At 44.5% G+C, this 24,398-nt stretch overlaps 2 protein-coding genes across 13 annotated transcripts in view; both read left to right on the forward strand.

The window, feature by feature from the left end:
- LOC140208694 (NACHT, LRR and PYD domains-containing protein 3-like) overlaps window positions 1–24,398 on the forward strand; it is a 247,788-nt gene that overhangs the window by 211,156 nt on the left and 12,234 nt on the right. The window lies entirely within an intron of this gene.
- Window positions 1–24,398, forward strand: part of LOC140208712 (uncharacterized) — a 31,662-nt gene that overhangs the window by 3,087 nt on the left and 4,177 nt on the right. For both annotated transcript variants that reach the window (XM_072277593.1, XM_072277592.1), the window contains exons 2-6: window positions 8,651–8,815; window positions 16,551–16,628; window positions 18,429–18,595; window positions 23,875–24,046; window positions 24,144–24,209. In XM_072277593.1, coding sequence (XP_072133694.1) covers window positions 16,619–16,628; window positions 18,429–18,595; window positions 23,875–24,046; window positions 24,144–24,209 — 415 coding nt within the window. In that variant the 5' untranslated portion in view covers window positions 8,651–8,815; window positions 16,551–16,618. The remainder of the gene's footprint in view (window positions 1–8,650; window positions 8,816–16,550; window positions 16,629–18,428; window positions 18,596–23,874; window positions 24,047–24,143; window positions 24,210–24,398) is intronic.

Below are 24,398 nucleotides of genomic sequence, written 5' to 3' on the forward strand. Positions count from 1 at the left end.
GGACCTTGTCAAAAGCCTTCTGAAAATCCAAATATACCACATCCACTGGTTCTCCCCTATCCACTCTACTAGTTACATCCTCAAAAAATTCTATGAGATTCGTCAGACATGATTTTCCCTTCACAAATCCATGCTGACTTTGTCCGATCATTTCACCGCTTTCCAAATGTGCTGTTATCACATCCTTGATAACTGACTCCAGCAGTTTCCCCACCACCGACGTTAGGCTAACCGGTCTATAATTCCCCGGTTTCTCTCTCCCTCCTTTTTCAAAAAGTGGAGTTACATTAGCCACCCTCCAATCCTCAGGAACTAGTCCAGAATCTAATGAGTTTTGAAAAATTATCACTAATGCATCCACTATTTCTTGGGCTACTTCCTTAAGCACTCTAGGATGCAGACCATCTGGCCCTGGGGATTTATTTGCCTTCAATCCCTTCAATTTACCTAACACCACATCCCGACTAACACGTATTTCGCTCAGTTCCTCCATCTCACTGGACCCTCTGTCCCCTACTATTTCTGGAAGATTATTTATGTCCTCATTAGTGAAGACAGAACCAAAGTAATTACTCAATTGGTCTGCCATGTCCTTGCTCCCCATAATCAATTCACCTGTTTCTGTCTGCAGGGGACCTACATTTGTCTTTACCAGTCTTTTCCTTTTTACATATCTATAAAAGCTTTTACAGTCCGTTTTTATGTTCCCTGCCAGTTTTCTCTCATAATCTTTTTTCCCTTTCCTAATTAAGCCCTTTGTCCTCCTCTGCTGAACTCTAAATTTCTCCCAGTCCTCAGGTGAGCCACTTTCTCTGGCTAATTTGTATGCTTCTTCTTTGGAATTGATACTAACCCTAATTTCTCTTGTCAGCCACGGGTGCACTACCTTCCTTGATTTATTCTTTTGCCAAACTGGGATGAACAATTGTTGTAGTTCATCCATGCAACCTTTAAATGCTTGCCATTGCATATCCACTGTCAATCCTTTAAGTGTCATTTGCTAGTCTATCTTAGCTAATTCATGTCTCATACCTTCAAAGTTACCCCTCTTTAAGTTCAGAACCTTTGTTTCTGAATTAACTATGTCACTCTCCATCTTAATGAAGAATTCCACCATATTATGGTCACTCTTACCCAAGGGGCCTCTCACGACAAGATTGCTAATTAACCCTTCCTCATTGCTCAAAACCCAGTCCAGAATAGCCTGCTCTCTAGTTGGTTCCTCGACATGTTTAATTGAACACAGCACGAGGCAGGGTAAACACAACCATTAAGTCAATAAATTCTAGTTTCACTGTTACAAAATGGCTGCAGTGCTAACTTTTGTCACAATTGAAACTCAGAGCATATTATATTGAGTTTGTTGTTTCCTTTCTCGATTATTTTTGGCGAGCCACTTCCTCCGTTTCCAGGGTAACAGCCCTGCGGAGCTGCAAGAAGTGCTGCACATTTTTATCACTCTGTGGTCACCGCTTCTTAGCGTAGAGACAGTGCCCTCAGGAGCAACTGCAACAGAATGATAGTGGGAGGAAACGATGCTGTGAGCATTGACTGTATGGGATGTATTACACAAGAGTAGGAATGAACTGAGAACTAACAAATCGGTGGGGGTGGGTCTGGCATTACACTATTCCGTTGAACAGTTTTGGGATCCCCAAACGTTTTGCAGTCAGACAATATCTGTGCAGTAAAACAGAGAGAAAGGAAAAAAGACAATGTACTTTTGCAAGAGTCTTAAAGTAAGATGGACCATCAGGTTCATTTCTCCTTAGTTTGTGAATCGGAACTGCCAGCAACACCACGGCAAATCGCTGATGCCAAAGCGTCAGTGGGCAGTGCTTGTGCAGGTTATAATATTGGGATGGAGTCTCTGAGAATGTGGAACGGACAGTATATTGGTAATTCTACAGCTGGAATTGAAATGCCTACAGTCTGCAGTGACGCTGAAGATCGGGGCAATTGGACGTTGGTTGTGGGGAAATCACTGACTACCCCAGCCAGTGAGATGTCAGGTCTGTCAAACATTTTTTAGTTTTACAAATACATAACTATTTTGACCGAGCTCGATGACAGTAAGCGGAGGGCGATGATTGAAGATGGATTGAGCAAATAGAGGCTTGTGAGAAGTGTGATGGGTGTGTCAGTAATGATAGTGGGAGGAAAGGATGCTGTGAGCATTGACTGTATGGAATGTATTACAGCAGGGTCGGAATGAACTGATATCCAACCAATTGGTGGGGGTGGTGATTGAATTTCCACAAACCTGTTGAACAGTTTTGGGGTGTCCCAAGCATTTTGCAATTTTAATATCCGTGCGTTAAAATAGAGAGAAAATACTATTGTTGCAGGAAATGTAAAGAAAGAAGAGAAAATACTGGAGTCGCTCAGCAGATCTTCAGCATCTTGGACGGCCCCAGATCTCAAACTGGGTCTTCCGCCATTTCTCCATTCACAGATGTAGCCTGACTTCCCAATATCTTATATTTTACAATGTTACATTGAAAGCATTTCGTTCCAGCTACCCTGAGGAAGACATAGCAGCCACCGTGCTGAGCAGGATCCCACTCAGGAATAAGATAGAGAACAAATGAGCTCCAGTTAGCTGCTGGGGATAAGTGGGTGCATCCGCATCCTCTCACAATCTACAGACCGGTGAACCAGCCTGAGCCCCGGCCCAGGAAGAGCGTCGTTAGGTACCCGTTCCATCTTAATTTGTGCATCAGGGAAATCACGGCACATCGCCGGCAGCAAAGCGTCCCAGGGTAGTCTGTGCGGGTTACAACATTGGAATGGAGTCTCTGAGATTATAGAACTGGCGGTATACGGGCTCTACTCTAGGTTGGTCAGCTGGGTTGGAATTTCCTCAGATTGAAGCGAAAAGGGTGATCGGAGAGTTTGGACTTTGGTTGTGGGGAAATCACCAATTATACCAACCAGTGGAACCTAGCCTGCCAAGTATTTTGATGTTTTAGAAAGAGATAACAATTTTGACCCGGCTCGATGTCAGAGAACACAGGATGATAACTGATGATGGATTTAGTGAATGAAGGCTTGTGACGACGATGAAGCGTGTGTCGGTATTGAGATACATTACTCATGACATTGACTTGTTTATGAATGTACATGGCACGGTTAGCAAGTCTGCTACTAAGTTAGGGAGTCTTGTTGATATTGCAACATGTTATAATGCATTTCAAAGAGATGTTAGTCAGTTATGGAGATAGACTGAGAAATTGCAAATGGTTTTCAACTTGGACAAGTAAAAGATGGTGCATTTTGGACAATGAAACCATCGTGGTCCTGTTATGCTGAATGGAGGGTCACCGAGTGTTGTGGAACAGAGCGAGCTGGGATTACAAGGGTAAAGTTCTCTGAAAGCGGATGTGCAAGTATAGAGGGTGGAAAAGAAGGCTTTAATCATGCTGGCCTTCATCAGTCAGGTATTGAGTTTTGGATTACAGACATTATATTGCAGTTATATAAATAGCTAGTGAGGATACACCAAGCAATCTGTACAGTTGTGTTCACCCTATTGTAGGACAGATATTATCAATCTGGAGAGGGTGCAGAAGAGATTATTGAGGATGCTACCTGGACTAGAGGGCCTAGTTATAGGGAGAGGCTGGCCGAGCTGGATCTTCATTCCACGGAGCACAGGAGAATTTGGGTGACATTGTATGTTTATAAAATCAAGAGGGAGAATGAAGTCGATAACCATCTCCTTTGTCTTGCTGACATTGGGAAAGAGGTTATGTGACTGTTTTCTCTGTCTGACATATCGTTATTGTTACTGATGAGCCTCATTGCACAGTGCCATCGGTGATTTTATTTTTCAATGTGGCTATTGGGTGTTTGGCTAAACAGACACGTGTGAGCAGAGTGTACACAATGGGCTCAGCTCACAGCCGAGTTCAGGATAATGGGAAGGGACGAGCGGTTGTGCAATCTGACTGTCTGCGGTCTGGTGGCTGGGAAGCCTAGCATCCAGTTGCGCAGTGGTGTAATTAGATGGCTGAGAAGTAATTTGTTCACCAAAGTCTGTGGGACAATGGTGTCACATGCCGAACTGAAATTCAGAAACAGCATTCTGACACAAGTGTCCCTGTTTTCTATGTGTGTCAGGCCAAGAGGAATGACAAACGTTATGGCATCTGCCCTGGAGAGATTCTGTCGGTAAGTTTATTGGTGAGTGCCCAGTGAGCAAGGATCGGAGTTTTTGATATGTGCCGTTATCAGGCGTTCAAAGCACTTAATGCTGATGGGCGTCAAGTCCACTGGGCAGTAGTCGTTTTGTTCTGAGTGTGGAGAGCTCTTTGGTACAGGGATGATGGTGGCTGATTTGAAGCATGAGGGAACAGCAGCCTGGATGAGTGAAGTGTTGGCGATGGCTGTGAAGACATCAATGCGCTGATGTGCAGACTGTATGCGAGCTCAGCCTGGATGTCTTCTGGCCCGGCACCCCTGCAGAGTCCGTATTACGTCTGCTATTACAGACATTGACTGCTCAGCTCACAGGGAGTAATTTTCGTGTCTGGTTTGTGTTGTGCCTCGAAGAATGTTTAGAGCACCAGGGAGGGAACGTTACTAGTACGGTTAAGGATATTTTCCCCTTATTTATTCTGTAAAGCCCTTGATGCCTAGCCACATACACCAGGGTTCGTTGCCCAGGGTTGGGAGTTTGATCGAAGGGACCTGAGAGTTAATCTCAATACACAGAGCGAATGAGAACCTGGAATGAGTTATCCAGTGTTTTCATTGTTGGTTATCTACATCGGGTTCAGTATTCTCTCCGTGTTTGGAAATTCCTACTTATTCTCACCTGCCTGTGAGCAGCTGGAAATTAAAAAAACACTCAAGATGCTGGAGACCTGAAATCAAATCAGAAATTGTTCAAAGCCATTCCAACACAGGGTGGTAGACCGGAAAAATTATCTTTCGACTGATTACCTGTTGAGGTTTTATTTCATTTCTAGCTTTTTAGCACATTGCTTTGGAATGATTGAAGTCTCTTGGGAAACAGAGTTGTGTGGAACTGGGAAATTGGATTGAAAACTATCAGATGGAATTTAATACAGATAAGTGAGGGGTGTTACATTTTGGCAGGGAAAACGAGGCTATGATTTACTGATTGAGTGGTAGGAGGTCTGGGATGTGGGACAAAACAAATTGACATTGGAACACAGATCCATAATTACTTTAAGGTAGCAGAAGAGTCAGACAGTGTCTTAAAGAGATCCCAGGTTGGAAGCCCCTGCTGGAGATATACAAAAGTATTGTAGTATAAATAGCATGAATGCAGGTAGGCGTTTGCCCATCAGGTCGGTTGAGGTCATGGATTTAGGGCAAAAAGTGACACATTTAAGGGGAATCTGAGGGGGAACTACTTCATTCAGAGGGTGGTGCGAATGCGGAAACAGCTCCCAGCCGAATGAGCAATGAAGGTTGAATTGTAGTATTTGAGAGATGTTTGGGTAGGTGCATGGATGAGGGAGGTATAGAGGGCTATGGTCTGGGTGCAGGGGGATTGGACCACACCGAACATGGCACAGACTGGATGGGTTAATAGTCCTGCCTGTGCTGTAAGGGCTCTCTGAATCTCAGTTGAAACATCTACACATAATCGACATCTGTTGCAGACGGATCGTATCCAACAACGTGCTTTTATTTTGGACCAGCGTCTGCGCAGCTGGAAGTTCTGCAGAGTTGGAACTAGCAGGAGATTAGCTGAATGCACCTCGACAGGGTCAATACAACCGCTGGAATTTTAGTTTCATCGTTACAAAATGGCTGAATGTTCAGTTCATCTTTGCTAGAATGAAACTCAGATCATGTCACATTGCGTGTGTTATTTCCTTTCTCGGTTACCTTTGCGAGCCACTTCCTCCGTCGCCAGAGCAACAGCTCACCAGAGCTGCAAGGAGAGTTGAACATCTTTATTGCTCTCTGGTTACTGACTCTCAGCGGAGAGAGAGTGGCCTCAGCAGCCGGTGCTGATACGAGGATGCTTTGAGCATTAACTGTGCCGGATGGATGATGTCTGTGTTGGAATGAAGAAACAACTAATGATTGTAAGGATTGCATTTGTGCAATTCTGTTCAGTGTGTCAAACATCTTGCAGTTAGTCAGTGTTTTGGGCATCGAAAGAACAGAAAAATCTCCAGTACTGTTTCCAGTGCTATATTTTCAATTTTATATTTAAAACACTTTGTTCCTGTTACACTACGGGGAAAGTGCCAGCTAATTGAGCTGGGCTATACTGCACTCAAGAATAAAATAATGAGCAAATGTGCTCAATGTAACTGAGTTGAAATGTATCAAAACCCTCTTTGTAACCCAAGGCCTATGTTTCCCGTCTGATCCCCGTCCAGACAAAGGATCATCAGGCTCCAGTTCTGTCATGGGTTGATGTCGGAGGGTAAATTTTAGAACTGGGATTAGCTGAGACACTGCCACATATTACCGCCAGCAAAGAGCCCTGGGAGGGTTGGTGCTTGAGATATAATACTGCGATGGGGGCTCCAGGAATATGGAACTGGCAGTGTTTGGGCTTCGGTCTACGTTGGTGCTTTTACAGATGCGGCTGGATGTCCCTCCTTCCGCGGTGAAGCAGACGTCTCCGGGGATTGGATATTGTAGCGTGAGTTTCTGAGTGTGAGATGTGGAAACACTCTGTGTGAGATGTGGAAAAGATGTGCGAGGCTCTCGGTGAGGGCTTTGACCCACTGAGGTTGGATCCTGGGATATCACACATGTGTTCACCCAGATAAAAAGAATCAGGGGATCAAGTTGTCCGGGTTTATGAGATGTTGAGCGAGTATTTCTGTTCTGTGCTCAGATGTTTGGTTCTGAAGTTCCTTTGGACACAAAGCAGAGAATGAGTTCACATTCCATCCCTCAAAGGGAGTGGCTGTGATTAAATGCACTGTTTTGTGTTTGCACCAGTAAAAATAGACCGTGGTTTCAGAATTCAATTCACATTTGCAAATTACCCCTCACTGTCACCTGTCTATCTGCTGGTGGGTGTCAAAGAGAAACTCAAGATGCTGAAGATAGAACAGAAAATGGAACAGTACATCACAGGAACAGGTGCATCCGCCACAATGGTGTGCCAAACCAGATAAAAAGTAAATCAACCCCCCCCCAAAAAAAATAATGACACCTACCTACACAATGTCAATATCCTCTCAATCTTCCTCACACCCATGTGCCTACCTAAACATCTCTTAATAGCTTCCAATGTGTTGGCTTCCACCACCATAACAGACAGCGGATTCCAGGCATCCACACCTCTCTGAGTAGAACAACTTACCCTAACATTTCCTTTGCAACTACTCCCTCACACCTTCATTGCATGTCCTCTGGTATTAGACATTTCTAAACAGTGAAACAATACTCCCCGTCTACTCTATCTATGTCTTTCATAATCTTATAAACCTCCATCCGATCTTCCCTCAGTCCCTACCACTCCATGGAGAACAACCCAAGATTTTCCACTAAAAACTGGATGATGTTTGAATCCATTCTGATGAAAGGTTTGGAAACCAAATTGCTAACTTTTTTTCCTCTCCCCACAGCTGTTCCTTACCTGCTGAGTGTTTCTCGTGATTCCAGTTTCTGTGTGTTACATTCACCCTGGAACATTTTAAATCTCCTGCGAATGGACCAGTGTCCCAGCACTCGTTTCGTGAGAGTTGATAGGAGAGTAAAGAAACCAGAGCTTTTCCCAGTACATTGTCCTGGGGCCAATTGTCCTGTTTTCCTGGAAATGTATTCAGTAACGTTGTTGCTACCAAGGTTCACAAGAATAATCTGAGCAATGATAAGCTTTATGTAGGCGGAGCTTTTGATGACCCCGGGCCTGCTGTTCAGTGGAGTTCAGAGGGATGGTGGTTGGGGTTTGGTGGTGGTGGGGGGGGGGGGTGGAAGTTAGGGCCAGGGGTGATTATTTACACCAACTGAATAACAGCAAGTCTGGATGCAGTGGGAATGGAGAGGGTGTCTTGATTAGACGGAGAGTCTGGGATCTGAGAGTGCTGCCTCAGAATAAACAGACTTCACTTTAAAACTGAGGTGAGAGCAATTACTTCAGCCAAAGGTTGGTTCATCTGTAGAATTTGATGCCACAGAGGGTGGTGGAGGCTATCGTTCGGTATATTCATGTTCTGGATTGCTAAATAGGTCGAGTGTTATAGCAGGGAAGCAAGAATATGGTTTTGGAAAAAGAATTCTCCATGATTGATTATGGAGCAGACTGGAATGACCGAATCACCTAATTCTACTCCTATGTATTATAACTTGTATCTTATAACATGACTGAACGATGACTTCTTTGTATCCCATCACAAACAAGAGAAGATCTTCAGATGCTGGAAATTCAAGCAACACACACAAAATGCTGGAAGAACTCAGCAGACCAGGCAGCATTAATGGAAGAGAGTAGAGTCAACGTGCACATGTTGCCTGGCCTGATGGGTTCCTCCAGAATTTTCTGTCTGTTCTTTTGTATCCAAGACAGGCTATGTAAAGTGTGAGGGACAGTTCCAGATTTCTTCACTCAGATCATATCTGTATTAAGATTTAAATTTCAGGTTAATGCTTTGTTCTTGTTTGTGTTAGTAACATATTTCATTATCTGTCTGGTTAAATTTAGACCTGCGGTGAGAGGTTTATTGGAAGAAAAGCCCACGACTGGAAGCGAACCACAACTGAAGATGAGGGAACAGCAAGAATGGAACCAGCCCGAGGACTGAGATCATCAACTGGAGAGAACCCTTCTGACTCGAAGTTTCCATTAATTCAGCCAGGAGAAAGTTTGGTGAGTCTCATTTACTCTAACATTGGTCCTTTAGACATTGCACTTCTGTACCAAGGAAAATAGGAAATAGCTGGAATGAGACTAAATAAACCTAGATGTGCCAGTTATGTCAGTTGCAATCATTCCAGATCTGCTAATATGCTGTCGGCATCAGCTCTGTGAAGCCACGCACATTCCCTCATATTGTTTGCTCATTTCAAACTTGTCACTTCCGATTTTTCCTTGCTTTGTCTGTGAAATGCGTTTAGAATTTCTTCCCTCTATTAGACGCCGCAGTTGTTTCCTGCTGTAGTGATAACAGAAATGTGGAATTACCATGACTACTACTACATCGACTCAGGCCTAGGGGGCCGGCGTCAGGCACGATGACGGACTCCCCACTGCTCCGTCTGCCTCATCAGTGTGTTCAGTTCACCTACATTAGCCGTGCCGCTGTCTTCTAGGACCGTGTTGACCATAGTCTTGAGAGGGCGCCCAGGGTTCATCCTCCCATGTTTCAGCTCCCATATGATGACAAGGCTGGCAGGTAGCTCGGGGTGTCGTACCATGAACTGCAGCAACATGGCATTAATTCCCCCGTCTATTGCAAGCTGCAATGATATACTTGCCCTCAAGTATATCGTCGTGCAAGCCTCTGCTAAGAGCAAACCCTCTTGAAGCCAAATGTCCCAGCACCACATTTCATTCATTCCTAACTAGCAACAGCCAACCAATAAATAATACTTACATACCCTGGCGTCATAAACTATTTTTTTTTACCAAAAAATTGTCAGAATCCGTGCTCAAGCAGAAGTAGGTTTTGCAATGTTCCCATCTGACCCTGTAGCAAAGGCACAGGTTACATCTGACTTGAGATGAACGAATGTCCACGCAGCCAGGACTGCTACAGCTGCCGGAGTCGGTTTAAACTCAGTCGTTGAGGGATGGGAAGCAGCCTGTTGAGTCAGATGATGAAGCCGTTGATATTAAGGAAGATGCAACGTTCAGAGAGACTGCGGAAGGATTAGCTGTGGATAGGGCATCATGTAATGAAAAGCAGCATCAGTTTCCCCTCCCCCTCCCCCGACTCCCCTTCTCACTCTCCTGTTTTTTTTACCGGTGTTAATCACGGGAGTCAGGAACTCTTTCTGCTCACAGACCAGTGAAAGTAAAGCCTTTGATTCCATTCAGAGCCCAGTTTCTTTATAAAGAGTGGTGTTGAAGTGTTTTCCAGATGAACATGGGGGAATGTGTAACGGAAGTTTGAATCAGATCAGCAGCAGCTTCGGAAAGCCGAGTGGTCCACTTATGCATTTGGTGCGTTGATTAGAAAAGTTCTGACAGTTTAATTAGTGTAAGCCAATATAACTTCTGCATATTAATTATATTGTGGAACTGAATAGAAACACTACATTGATTAGGTATATACATGGATATTTATGAGTTAGTGTTGTACCGCAGCGGGTTGCGGATCGACCATGACTCATTCGGTGAGCTGGCCAGCACGGTACGGGACCGAGGGCCAGGCTCCCGCGGTCTCTGTCACTGACTCGACAGTCTCCCCATCTACCGCGTGCTCCAGCTCACCACCCCTCCCACTGCCCACGCGCGCCCTCTGGCGGAGCGCCGTCACCCTCGCGCTCCCGTGCTGACGCTGCGCGTGCCCGGTATCTCCCGTGAAGTGACGTGAGATTTACTTGTCTCTCATTGGTGACAGCAAATGCCAATTTAGCATACCAACCAATGGGAATATGGGGTTTGTCATTAAGGAGTTCCCTCTCTAGACCCCGCCACTTGTTTCCTAAACTGACTCTTGGGAAAGATCCAACAAGCTTGTTGCTTCAATGCCGCTCTTCCTCGCCATGGAGTTAGAGGAGCTGCAAGGGCGACGGATTGAAGAGGGAGAACAGGGGGTTTATCTCCTCTGAAGTGGCGAGGACGAAGGCTTCAATACATTTGTAGCGGACACCGGTAAAGTGTTGACCAGCAAGTGCAGTGTGCAGGGGGTGGGGGGGGGGATATTGAGAGCAAGTCACGATCTTTCTCTATGACACAACGGGCTGCAGGGACTCAGTGGCTGCCTTTTGTTTGAGCTGGCTGGGTTTAAACAGCGGAGTAAACAGACCCACCTTGGGCCAGCAGCCTGTCCCAGTAACACTCACAACACGACTGTCCCAGTGGGCGCTGTGGGGACAGATGTTTGGAGTATGGTTTCTCCCTGTCTGCATCAGCAATTTATCTGAGGGACAAAATGCAACATTTACAAGTCTGTTATTGACTGAAAACATTTGTATTTATTCTGTATTTTGCTTATGATACAATCATTGTCCAACTTATGTTCCTTTAATCGTCATTCAAAACATACATGAAAACCCATGAATACAGCCAAATACAACAGCGTTACTGCACACCGAGTCTTCTTGTTGGAAATTGCCTCTGTAAGATCCCCCGAGGGCATAGCCATTGTCTGAGTAATATTATCTATCCATCGTAGTGTCTGTCATCCTCTCCTTCTTGTTTTGCCTAACATGAGAGTCTTCTCCAAGGAATCCTGTCTTCTCATGATGTGGCCAAAATATTTCATCTTCTCAAGCCTCCTAGTGAGCAGTCTGGCAGTGTTTCTTCAAGTATTGACTTGTTGGATCTTCTGGCTGTCCAACGAACTCTTCACACTTTTCTCCAGCATCCAAGTTGAAAGGCGTCGATTCTTTTGTGTTCAGTCCAGCTCTCACAGCCACACATCACAACTAGAAATACCATAGACTTGACTCTACGGACTTCGGAGACAATGTTATGTGTCTGCGTTTCAGTATTTTTTCTAAATTCCCATCGCTGCCCTCCCCAGGAGTAAGCACCGTTTAATTTTCTAGCTGCATTTACCATGTAGAAACTGTTGAACTGAGGAAGACAAAATCCATCACTGCTTCCACTTCCTTTCCACTTAATACGACGGAGTTAATAGGACTGCCTGGTTTTCTTAATATTGAGCAAGGAGCCAGCTTTCTTCTTTCACTTTCATTCGAAGCTTCCTCAGATCCTCCTCACTTTCAGCCATTAGAACAGTATCACCTGCATATCTGAAGTTGTTTATCTTTTGTCTGGTAATTTTGATTCCAACATTTTGAGTCCTCTAGACCAACATTCCTCATGATGTGTTCAGCATATAGATTAAATAAGTAGGGTGACAGAATGCAGCCTTGTCATACTCCTTTCCCAATCTTGAACCAGTTTGTTGTTCCGTGGTCAGTTCTGTTGCTTCTTGATCTCCGTACAAGTTTCTCATAAGGCAGATCAGATGCCCAGGTATCCTCATTTCTTTAAGGATTTGCCATAGTTTATTATGGTCCACACTGTTGAAGGTTTTAGATTCATCATTAAAACATAGATAAATACTTTTCTGGAATTCTCCTGATTTCTCTATTATCCAGCATATGTTAGCAATTTTGTCTCTGGTCCCTCTGCCTTTTCGAAAACCAACTTGTACATCTGGTTGTTCTCGTTCCATACGTTGCTGTAGTCTTGCTTGCGTGATCTTTAGTGTCACCTTGCCACCGTGTGAAATTGTTCGGTAATTTGAACAATCCTTTACATTGACCTTCTTGGGAATTGGGATATAAACTTTTATTTTCCAGTCTAAAGGCCATTGTTAGGATTATCAGATCTGCTGGCAAATTGCGTACAACACTTTTACAGCAACATCTTTTAAAGTTTTAAACAATTCAACTGGACTCCTGTCACATCCTGCAGCCTTTTTATTGGCGCAAACACGAGGAATTCTGCAGACGCTGGAAATTCAAGCAACAGACATCAAAGATGCTGGTCCTGACGAAGGGTCTCGGCCCGAACCATCGACTGTACCTCTCCCTAGAGATGCTGCCTGGCCTGCTGCGTTCACCAGCAACTGTGATGTTTGTTGCCTTTATATTGGCAATGTTTTCTATCACCCATTTGACTTCACTTTCCAGAATGTCTGGCTCTGGATCGTCGAGGGAGTCATTGCTGGTGTCTTGGCTGTTGGGATATTTTCTGTACAATTCTTCTGTGTATTCCTGCCATTTCTTTTTGACATTTTCTGGTTCTGTAAGGGCCTCCCCTTCTTTGCCTTTTACTATACTTATTTTTGCATGAAATGTTCCTTTGATTTCTCTAATCTTCTTGAATAGATCTCTTGTTTTTCCAATTCTTTGGTTTCTTCATCTTCTTTGCATCAGTCTGTTAAGTAAGTTTTCTTATCTCTCCTTTGTCTTCTTGAACGTTGTGTTCATTTGGAGGTATTTGTTCCAATGTCCTTCACTTCTCTTCGCTGCTCAGCTTTCGCAGAAATCCATTTAGCTTTCCTGGTCTTCTTTTTGTTTGCAATGCTCTTCTGGCTTCTCTCTACCAGCTTCACTGCATATTCTTGAGGGATGCTATCAACATCAAACCTTACTTTACCTTGGTTTTCCTGGTGCTCTGCAGTTTCATTTTGAATATTGCATTGAATATTGGTCTGAGATTGTCGCAGAACGGGGGCATTGTGGAGTATGGGTGCACTGTTCGCTCAATACGGCAACATGGGGTAGTGAAGATGTGTTTACCACGTCGTCCTTCAACAGTCAGGGTACTGAGTGCTGGATTTGGGAAATTATTTTATTTATTTTTTTATTGAGATACAGTGAGCCGCGCTGCCCATTAGGTCCCCCGAGATCATCTGGAGGAAACCCATGTGATCACAGTGAGAACCTGCAAACTCTTACAGGCAGCGGTGGGAATTGCAACTGGGTCATTCAAACTGTAAAGACGTGTGTTAACCACTATGGGACCGTTGTATCAGTCGTTGGTGAGACTGTGTTTGTGGTACAAAGTATAGTTCTTGCCGCTATATGTTTCAAAAGGCTTGGGTAAAGTGGAAAGAGTGCAGAGACGATTTGCGAGTCTGTTGTCAGGGCCAGAAGGCCTCAGTTCTAGGGAGAGGATGACCACTCTGTTTTTACTCCCTGGAAAGTAGGAGACTGAGCAGCAATCTTACAGAAGTGTTTTAAATTTGAAGGGCAGAGTAAAGCGTGGTTTATACTTCTGCATTAACTGGACGGCGTAACCTACGCAAGTGGTCTACGCGCATTTTGAGCATTTATACTTGTGCGTTGGTGTATCTGTGCAGCTCGGCAATTCCCGCACGTCACGCATGTGCACTCACCCGCCCACACAAGGCTTCATGGTCATGGTAGTGTCAGGGTAAACAAGACGCGAGCGTCTTTTTTCGTGCGAAATGTGTCCTCCATAATTTAGAACCATAGCACCATAGAAACTACAGCACAGAAACAGGCCTTTTGGCCCTTCTTGGCTGTGCCAAACCATTTTCTGCCTAGTCCCACTGACCCGCACATGGACCATATCCCTCCATAAACCTCCCATCCATGTATCTGTCCAATTTATTCTTAAATGTTAAAAAAAGAACCCACATTTACCACCTCGTCTGGCAGCTCATTCCATACTCCCACCACTCTCTGTGTGAAGAAGCCCCCTCTAATGTTCCCTTTAAACTATCACCCCCCACCCTTAACCCATGTCCTCTGGTTTCTTTCTCCCCTTGCCTCAGTGGAAAAAGCCTGCTTGCATTCACTCTATCTATACCCATCATAATTTTATGTACCTCTATCAAATCTCCCCTCATTCTTCTACGCTCCAGGGAATAAAGTCCTAACCTATTCAACCTTTCTCTGTAACTGAGTTTCTCAAGTCACGGCAACATCCTTGTAAACCTTCTCTGCACTCTTTCAACCTTATTACTATCCTTCCTGTAATTAGGTGACCAAAATGGAACACAATACTTCAGATTCGGCCTCACCAATGCCTTATACAACCTCATCATAACATTCCAGCTCTTATACTCAGTACTTTGATTAATAATGATTAATAAAGGCCAATGTACCAAAAGCTCTCTTTATGACCCTATCAACCTGTGATGTCACGTTTAGGGAATTTTGTATCTGTATTCCCAGATCCCTCTGTTCCACTGCACTCCTCAGTGCCTTACCATTAACCCTATATGTTCTACGTTGGTTTGTCCTTCCAACGTGCAATACCTCACACTTGTCTGTATTAAACTCCATCTGCCATTTTTCAGCCCATTTTTTCAGCTGGTCCAAGTCCCTCTGCAGGCTCTGAAAACCTTTCTCTCTGTCTACTACAACTCCAATCTTTGTATCATCAGCAAACTTGCTGATCCAATTTACCACATTATCATCCAAGATCATTGATATAGATGACAAATAACAATGGACCCAGCACTGATCCCTGTGGCACACCACTAGTCACAGGCCTCCACTCAGAGAAGCAATTCTCTACCACCACTCTCTGTCTTCTTCCATCGAGCCAATGTCTAATCCAATTTACCAACTCTCCATGTATACCCAGCAACTGAATTTTCCTAACTAACCTCCCATGCGAGACCTTGTCAAAGGCCTTACTGAAGTCCATGTAGACAAGATCCACTGTCTTCCCTTCACCCACTTTCCTGGTAACCTCCTCGAAAAACTCCAATAGATTGGTCGAACATGACCTAACATGCACAAAGCCATGTTGACTCTCCCTAATAAGCCCCTGTCTATCCAAAAGCTTGTAGATTCTGTCTCTTAGTACTCCCTCCAATAACTTATCTACTACCAACGTTAAATTTACCGGTCTATAATTTCCCGGATTACTTTTCGATCCTTTTTCAAACAACGGAACAACCTGAGCCACTCTCCAATCCTCCGGCATCTCAACTGTAGACACTGACATTTTAAATATTTCTGCCAGGGCCCCTGCAATTTCAACACTAGTCTCCTTCAAGGTCCGAGGGAACACCCTGTCAGGTCCCAGAGATTTATCCACTTTAATTTTCCTCAAGACAGCAAGGAGCTCCTCCTTTTCGATCTGTACAGTTTCCATGATCTCACTACTTGTTTCCCTTAATTCCATAGACTTCATGCCAGTTTCCATAGTAAATACAGATGCAGAAAAAACTATTTAAGATCTTTCCCATTTCCTTTGGTTCCGCACATAGCCGACCACTCTGATCTTCAAGAAGACCAATTTTATACCTTACAATCCTTTTGCTCTTAATATACCCTGTAAAAGCTCTTTGGATTATCCTTCACTTTGACTGCCAAGGCAACCTCATGCCTTCTTTTAGCCCTCCTGGTTTCCTTCTTAAGTATTTTCTTGCACTTCTTATACTCCTCAAGCACCTTATTTACTCCCTGCTTCCTATACATTTCATACAACTCCCTCTTCTTCTTTATCAGAGTTGTAATATCCCTTGAGAACCAAGGTCCCTTATTCCTATTCAATTTGCCTTTAATCCTGACAGGAACATACAAACTCTGCACTCTCAAAATTTCTTCTTTGAAGGCTTCCCACCGACCGATCACATCCTTCCCAGAGAGCAACCTGTCCAATTTCGGAGGTCTGTAAGGCTTTATGGAAAGCATTACAACCAGAGTTCCTTCCCTGCCCTTCAGTCGCCCAATGGGAAGCTATTGCAGCGTAGAATGACATGCGATACAATGAAGCGGACCGATCACAGTTGTTGCGTTCTGCGTTGCCGCGACGCGCGATTGAATTTTGTGAGAGGTGCGCGTCGCAGCAATGCAAGCTGTCGCGTGGGGGTCCTTATCAAATTTGCGTAGGGTTTGCGGTGACGCAGAGCTTACGGCGACGCGTTGACGCAGAGTATAAACCAGGCTTGACTGACTCACTCTTTTATTTGTGTATTTCACATCATCGCCAGCAGGTGGTGCTTTCTTCCACCCGGACGGCGGAGAAGCAGACGACAATCAACCAACGTCATTCAGAGTCAGAATGTACACAGGTATGTTCACTGGGCTCTCTGTCATTAAAACTCTGTCATCATTGTACACGTGTAGTCAAATCATCAATAGTTCAGAGGAATAAACTTGGGCGCTAAAGGGGCACAGCAAAACGTGCCATTAAACGGGGTCATTGACCCTACCGGTAAAGCGACCTTGAGCACTGGAACAATTCACCAGGTCCAGCGCAGGGACCTAACAACGGGAATGGTCGAATCACTCCGCTCACCGTGCAAATCTTCACCTGAGTGAAAGGGGAAGGAGCTCCTGAATATGGTGGGTGTGGTTGAAACTCAGACAGGAATACAGCAGCGGGCAATGTATCTGTCCAGGGAACAGACAGAATTTCTGTCAGTATTTGTTACATCCTGATGTGGGAAACGCCTCCAACAGACAGAGAGAAACAGATGTTGTTTTCTCTTTTGGAAGGGCAGTGGTGAATTCTCCCCGGATTTCCGGGTTGTTGCTCAATGGAGCTGAGGGGAGTTCTCGGTGTGTTTTCTGTGGCCGAGTTAAGGAGCGTTATATTGTGGGAGAACGGGCTGGGTGCGGGAGACAGTGACAGAGAAATTTTAAACAGGGAATCTGAGTGGGCTACTGAGGCATTGAATGTCCTTGGTGAATAGGATTAAAGTAAAACAAGAGGGTAAGTAGTGAGGGCAGCACACAAAATGGTGGAGGAGCTCACAGGTCAGGCAGCACCTATCGAGGGAAAGGAACAATCGACGTTTCGGTTTGAGGAATCTTCAGCGGAGACTTTGTACATTGATTTCAGTGTTGTCTTGGCCACATCAAATAGAGCAGGAATGGAGGAGCATTCTTCTGGGTGAAGGTCTGTGACCAGTAATCTCCGCAAGGCTACTGGCTCGCTATGTGTCATGTGTGATGTAAATAACTTAATAATAAACTATGTATTACTCAAAATGATTAAATAGAAAGAATCACATAGGTGGATTGATTCGTCGATTAACCAACTCGGCGGAGTTGTGTAAATTTGGGACTGTTGTCAAAATGTTCAGCATCCAATGAGAAATACGAACAGAAAGTCACCGAGTACAGTTAATTCGGGCAAATGTGAGGAGTTGCACCTTGGGAGATCAAGTTTGCTAGCGATGTGCACAGTGAATGCTGGGACCGTTAGGAAGGCTGATGAGTGGATGGGTCTTGTGATGGATGGGCATAGCTCCCTGAAAGTGGGAACACAATTGGCAGCGTGCTAACGATGAGTTGATGTGTGAGTACGTAATTTTTAAAGTTGTGCTGTAACTGGATGAACTGTGGTTAAGAGACAATCTCAGTATTGTGCACAAATCTGGTAGCCATATCATGAGAATGATGTGGAGGCTCTGGCGAGGGTGCAGGTGAGTTTCACCCTGATTACAGAATATTGGCTTCTGGGAGAGGTCGATCAAGCTTGGATTCCTTTCTCTGGAGCGTCGGAGTCTGAGACCGCTATCTCAGAGAATTCATAAATTTATGAGGGGCAAAGCAAAGTTCGATAGTCCATGACTTGGTGCAAATATCAAGCACTGGAGTGAATAGGTTCAAGGTTAGAGGGTAAAGTTTAAAGGGGATTTAGGATGCATGTTTTCCACAGAGAGTAATCGGTGTCTGGAATGAGCTGCCGAGGGAGGGACTGGAAACAGATACTCAGCAGCATCTGAGAGGGGTTTGAACTCATGAGTAGGCCGGGAACGGAGGGATATTGACCATGTTCCTGAAGATGGGATTGGTTTAAATTGGCATCGTGTCCGCATACACATGGTACACTCTACTATTTTACGTTCTATGACTGACTACAGATCTGAATTCCGCAATCTCGGCCTTCCTGTCAAATTGTGAGGATCACCAACTGTTCCAGTTGACGAGATTCTACATGGAGCGACTGGAGCAGGCGATTGAGGAGGGTGTGGAGGGAGTCAGCTTCATGTTAATGGGCGAGGATCACTTCACCGGGCCAGAGTATCATGTAAGTGGTAGGAACATAGACTGAGTTTAGATTCTACTGAATCAATCACAGACTGACAGAACCAGTGTAATGTTACCTCTGGGCTATGAAAGTCCTGCAATGCTTGTGGTTAACATCAAGAACAGAGTTTTTGTTTGCAGAAACCAACCCAGGCCTCTGTCAATATTACTGAACACATTCATTTTTAGACAGGTTAGGATACAGACAATGATTGACAGGTGAATTTGGTGACGTGACACTTGATGGACATTGCAAGTGGACAGAGAACCACTGACATCACATCATGTTCCCAATGCTCGACCTTAATGGCCATTCAGCAGACTCTCTTGATTACTCCCGGGTTTCCCACAAATCAAATATATATTAACTTATTTCTCAGCTCATTTCTCGAGTCTACCTTCAACTCCATCATCAATTGAACAGGCGGGACTGAATATCGTCTCTCTTTTCAACTACTGACCCTCTTTCATTTGATCAAATATTCCAACAATCCTCATGGTTCAGTTACCTTCTGTTCCTTGTCACTGTTCCATGTTGAGTTTGTAATTACCACAGTTCCTGTTAGCACTAGGAACTGCAAAATAATATCACTGAAAATCGTCCAAGCATCTGCAGATAACACAGAATTACCAAGAAATGTCTTTCCAATGGTCCTCCTGTTACTGGGACACATTCACCTATTGCTCACCAGACTGAATTTTAGTGAAGAGCCACATATTATCCCCAACGCTAACATTCCACATGCGACAGCTGACAATTTCAATCCAACCTTCCCTCTCTGTATTACTACCATTTGACTTTGGTCTCTCTGACATGCACAAAAGTCCTGTAATTACTGTCTGCTCCTCACTGCTAGTTCCCAGCTGTAGGCTGACACTGGACTCATCATGGAGCCGGGCAGTTAATTGTGAACCCGCTGCGGTCACCAGAGATTCCCCCTGGGAAAATCAACAGTGACTCTGTCATAGTTTGACTTAGCCATAGTCATCGAACTCTACAGTACAGCAACAGGCTCTTCGGCCCATCAGGTCCACACTGACCTATTATATGCCTAGTTGCATTGATCTGCACACCGACAAGAGACATCCATGCCCCTTTCATTCATGTACTTAAAGTAAATTGTTTTTAAATGATCAAATCGAATGCACATGTACCACTTCCGATGGCCGCTCGTTCCATACTCTCACCAGCCTCTGAGTGAAGAAGTTCTCCCTCAAATTTCCTTTCATCTTTCATCCTTAATCTATGGCCTCTAATTCCAGTCTCACCCAACCTCAGTAACAGATGCCTATTTGCATCTACTCTATCTATACCTTTTATAAACTTTTATACCTCTATCACATCTCTCCTCATCCTCCTACACTCTATGGCAGTCCTAACCTATTCAAACTTTCCCTCTACCTCAGGCCCTCAAGTCCTGACAACACCTTGTAATTTTTTCTGCACTCGTTCAATCTTATTGATATCCTTCCGAGAGGTAGGTGGGCTGCGTGCGGGTCGGTGGGACTAGGTGAGGTTAAGCGTTCGTCACGGACTAGAAGGGCTGAGAAGGCCTGTTTCCGTGCTGTAATTGTCATCTGGTTATATGGTTACATTGCTCCCAATTAGCCTCTGCAACATGAATTTCAACATAATATCCCAACTTCTGTATTCGATATTTTGATTTAAGAAGGCCCATATCCGAAACGTTTTATCAGGACATCTACCTTTGACAACACTTTTAAGCAATTTTGGATCTGTATTCCCTGATATCTTGGTTTTACCGCACCACTCATTGCCAAACCACTCAATGTCTTAATGCTATCCTAGTTTGTCCTCAAATAGTGCAACACCTCACACTTGTCTTCATTAAATTCTATCTGCCGATCTCCACTCCACCTTCTTCCAGCTGTTTCAGGTCCCGCTGCAAACTCTGATAAACTTCCTCGCCGTTACTACCTAGATGTTATCCACAGATTTACTGACTCAGTTTACCACATTATCATCCAGATCCATGAAGCACACCACTAGTCATAGACCTCCAGTCAGAGAATCTCTACTGCCTCTTTTAGATTCTGTCACGAATCCAATATCTAAACTAACTTACTACCATGTCATGAATGCCAAGCGACTTAACCTTATTAACCAGGCTCCCATGAGGGACCTTGTCAAAGGCCCTGCTGAAGTCCATGTAGACAACATCCCTCACTTGCCTTCACTGCTCCCCTGGTAACATCCTTGAGAAACCATAAGATTGGTAAGACAAGATATACCAGGTACAAATCAGTGATGACTATACCTGATGAATCCTTGTCCATCCAAATACTCATACCCAGTCCCTTAGAATACCCACCAATAACTTTACCACCACTGTTGTCAGGCTCACGACCCTATAATTCCCCAGCTTATTTCTATAGCCTTTTCAAACAGCAGAACAACATTATCTACCCTCCAATACTTCTGCATCTAACATTTTAAATATCTTTACTGGAACACCTGCAAGCTCTGCACTCGCCTCAGACAAATTATGAAGGAAAACCCTGGGGATTTACCCTCCCTAATCTGCCTCAAGACAGCAACCACCTCCTCCTCTGTATAGAGTCCATGATCTCACTGCAGTTCCGCCTCACTCTAAAGATGCTATATGTCTCCTGAGTAAATATAACTGTAAAAAATCCATTTTAAGTCTCCCCCATCTACTTCAGCTTCAAGCATAAATGCCCACTCTGAGCTTCAAGCACAAATGCCCTCTCTGAGCTTCAAGCACAAATGCCCACTCTGAGCTTCAAGCACAATTGCCCACTCTGAGCTTCAAGAGGACCAATTTAGACCGTTGGAATATTTTTGTTCTAAATACATTTGATGAAGGATTTGGGGTTCTCTTTTCCCTTGTCTGCTGTAGCAAACTCAGGCTGTACTTTCGCCCTCTTGATTTCCTCCTGTAGTAACTCTTGCATTTCCTGTACTCATCAAATGCCTCATTTGATCCTTTGAGCCTATACTTGTGATATGCTCAGGGCCTTGATATCTCTTTTTTAAAAAAAAGAAGAAAACAACATTCCCTAAACGAAGGTACCCTTGTCTTTTATTCTGTCGGGAACATTCAAACTCTTCATTTGTGGTCATTTATGTATTTGAACTCGGTACTCTCAAAATATAGGTTTTGGAGGCCCTACACTTACCAAGCACATCTGTACCAGAAATCAACCAGTCCCAATCCACTTTCATCAGATCCTTTCTGGTACCATTAAAATTGGCTTTTCTCCAATTTAAAGTCTTAACCCAAAGACCAGACCCATCCTTTTCCATAATGATTGTTAAACTGATGTTATTATGATCACCAGATCCAAAGTGTTCTCCTGCACACTCCTCTGTTGCTTGCCCTGTTTTGTTCCCTAATAGGGATTCCAGAATGCACTCTCTCCAGTTGTGACCTGAATATATCGATTACAGAAACTTCCCTGGACACATTTGACCTACACTATCCCATCCAGCCCTTTAACCCAGTGAGTCAGTCAATAAATGGAAAGTCAATTGTCTACCATCAGAATCTTATGTTTCTTGTTTCTGTGAACTTCCTGCACGTTTGTTCTTCTAAATCCCATTGATTATTGGGTGCTCTATAATATAATCCAACTAACATGGTCATCCCTTTCTTAATCCGTAGTTTCACCTATGTAGTCTCATTGGACCAGCTATCCAGTTTGTCCTGACTGAGCAATGCAGTGACATTTTCTCTGACTAGTTATGCCACCCGTCCCTCTGTAATCCCTCCCACTCTATCGAATCGTGTCTCATGCAACGGAACACTGGAATGCTGAGCTGTTAATCCTGCACCTCCTCCAACCAAATCACAACAATGGTTACAATGCTGTAATTCAATGTGCTGATCCACATGCTAGGCCGATCTGTCTTTCATACAGTACTCCTTGCATTGAAATAATACGTATTTTGGGAAAAACAATTCTCATCCTTTAGTTTCCTGACTTTGTATGTTGGCTTAACAACATCTTTCCCACACAACCACTCCACCATCCATGCTGGTTCCTCACCCCCTGTAACTCAAGTTTAACACCTCCCCCTCTCTCCATGCAGCGCTAACAACCCTTCCCACAGGGGTATCAGTCTGCCTCCAGTTCGGGTGTAAAACGATCACGGGTGTCCAGGCCACAACTTCCTTGGAAGAGAGCCCAAACATCCAAACATCTGAAGCCCTCGGTCATGCACCATCTCATCAGCCAGACGTTAAACTGTATTATCGTCCTATTTCAGTCCTCCCCAGCATGGGGCACGGGTAGCAATCTTAAGAACACAACCCTGGAGTTCCTGCACTTCAGTTTAGCATCTAACTCCATGAACTCACTTTGTAGGACCTCATCACACTTACTACTCTTGTCATTCATACCAACGTGGACCATGACCTCTGGCTGCTCACACTGCCCTTAAGAAAGTTTCAGACTCGAACTGAGATATCCCTGATACACCATCCAGAAATATTGTTCTCGTCAACAGAATCTCCAGTCTGTTTTCCTAACCGCGGAATTCCCCCTGTTAGTGCAGCTCACGCTTCTCACTCGTTCTGAGTCACAAAACCAAACTCGGTATCAGAGGCTTAATGACCGTGGCTTTCCTCTGCTAGGTCATACCCCGAAACAGAAATCTGTATACCTGTTACAGAGGAGTTTCCTGCAGTGGCTGCCTCTCAGTTACCTGTGTCCTGCGCCTTAGGTATAGCTCCATCCCTGTATAGCCTGTCAGTCAACCTCTCATCCTCTTGAATGATCCTGGGTTCAACCAGCTCCAGTTCCAATTCCTGATCACAGTCTGTAAGAAGCTGCAGCTGGATGCAATTCCTGAAGGTGTAGTTATCTGGGACACTGGCGGTCTCCCTGCCTTGCTACATGCAGTATGAAGAGCATTCCACTATCCTGCCTGGTATTCTCACTGTTCTAACCATGAAAAGGAAGGGAAAATACTATCCAAAATCTACCTAAAGCCTCCACCTCGCCTCACTGAACCTTCTCTGACACAAAGCCTCAACTCCCCACTCTATCCCTGGCTCACTCACACTGTGTCTACTCCACTTAAAACTTGCCAAGCGGATGTTTCCCGACAATCTGTGGCGTTGAGAAGGACATGACTGACCCCGCTCACTTCTTTTAAATTCTTTCCCCCGCTGTGAACACTTCAGTGGCTGTTACTGATCTGTGGCGAGCAGAATGTGCTGGGTCAGTCCATGTTCAGGGTAGATTTGTACCCATCCCTCCGCTCCTCAATATATTCCCCATTGTTCATTACAGAGCGTGACTGAGTTGGCGGAGAAGGGAAACCGAGCGGGCGCTTCCAAACTCCTTCTGGACCTGGTGATGGAGAAGGGCTCAGGGGCCCGGAGGGTGATGTGGGAATCCTTTGTGAAACTACACCACCATTTACCGAAGCTGAGCAGAATACTGAATGAAATACGGGAACGTGGTACGGTGAACAATACACTGTGTGTTACAGATGTAAATGCTGATGAATTTACAGTATTACACAGAACAGACTTCATGCAGGTTAATCTGTTGAACAGGTGACAGCCAGTTCGCCTACATGGACACTGAGCGGGGTGTATCTGAAGTGCCGGTGCATCTGAAGGGTAAGAGATGGAACGGAAATCTCAAAGTCTTTATTTCACTCTGACAGTCTGAATACCTGTATTTAGAGGCCGGTTTAGAGACTGCCAGAGTCGGGAAGACAGGTTTTTGTTGCTGTGGCTGAAGGACAGAAAGCGATTTTCATTTGTCACAACACCCGACACCTTCCGGGTCTCAGGCTGTGCACCCAG

The sequence above is a fragment of the Mobula birostris genome, chromosome 13, assembly GCF_030028105.1.
Source record: "Mobula birostris isolate sMobBir1 chromosome 13, sMobBir1.hap1, whole genome shotgun sequence".
NCBI classification, from domain to species: Eukaryota; Metazoa; Chordata; class Chondrichthyes; order Myliobatiformes; family Myliobatidae; genus Mobula; species Mobula birostris.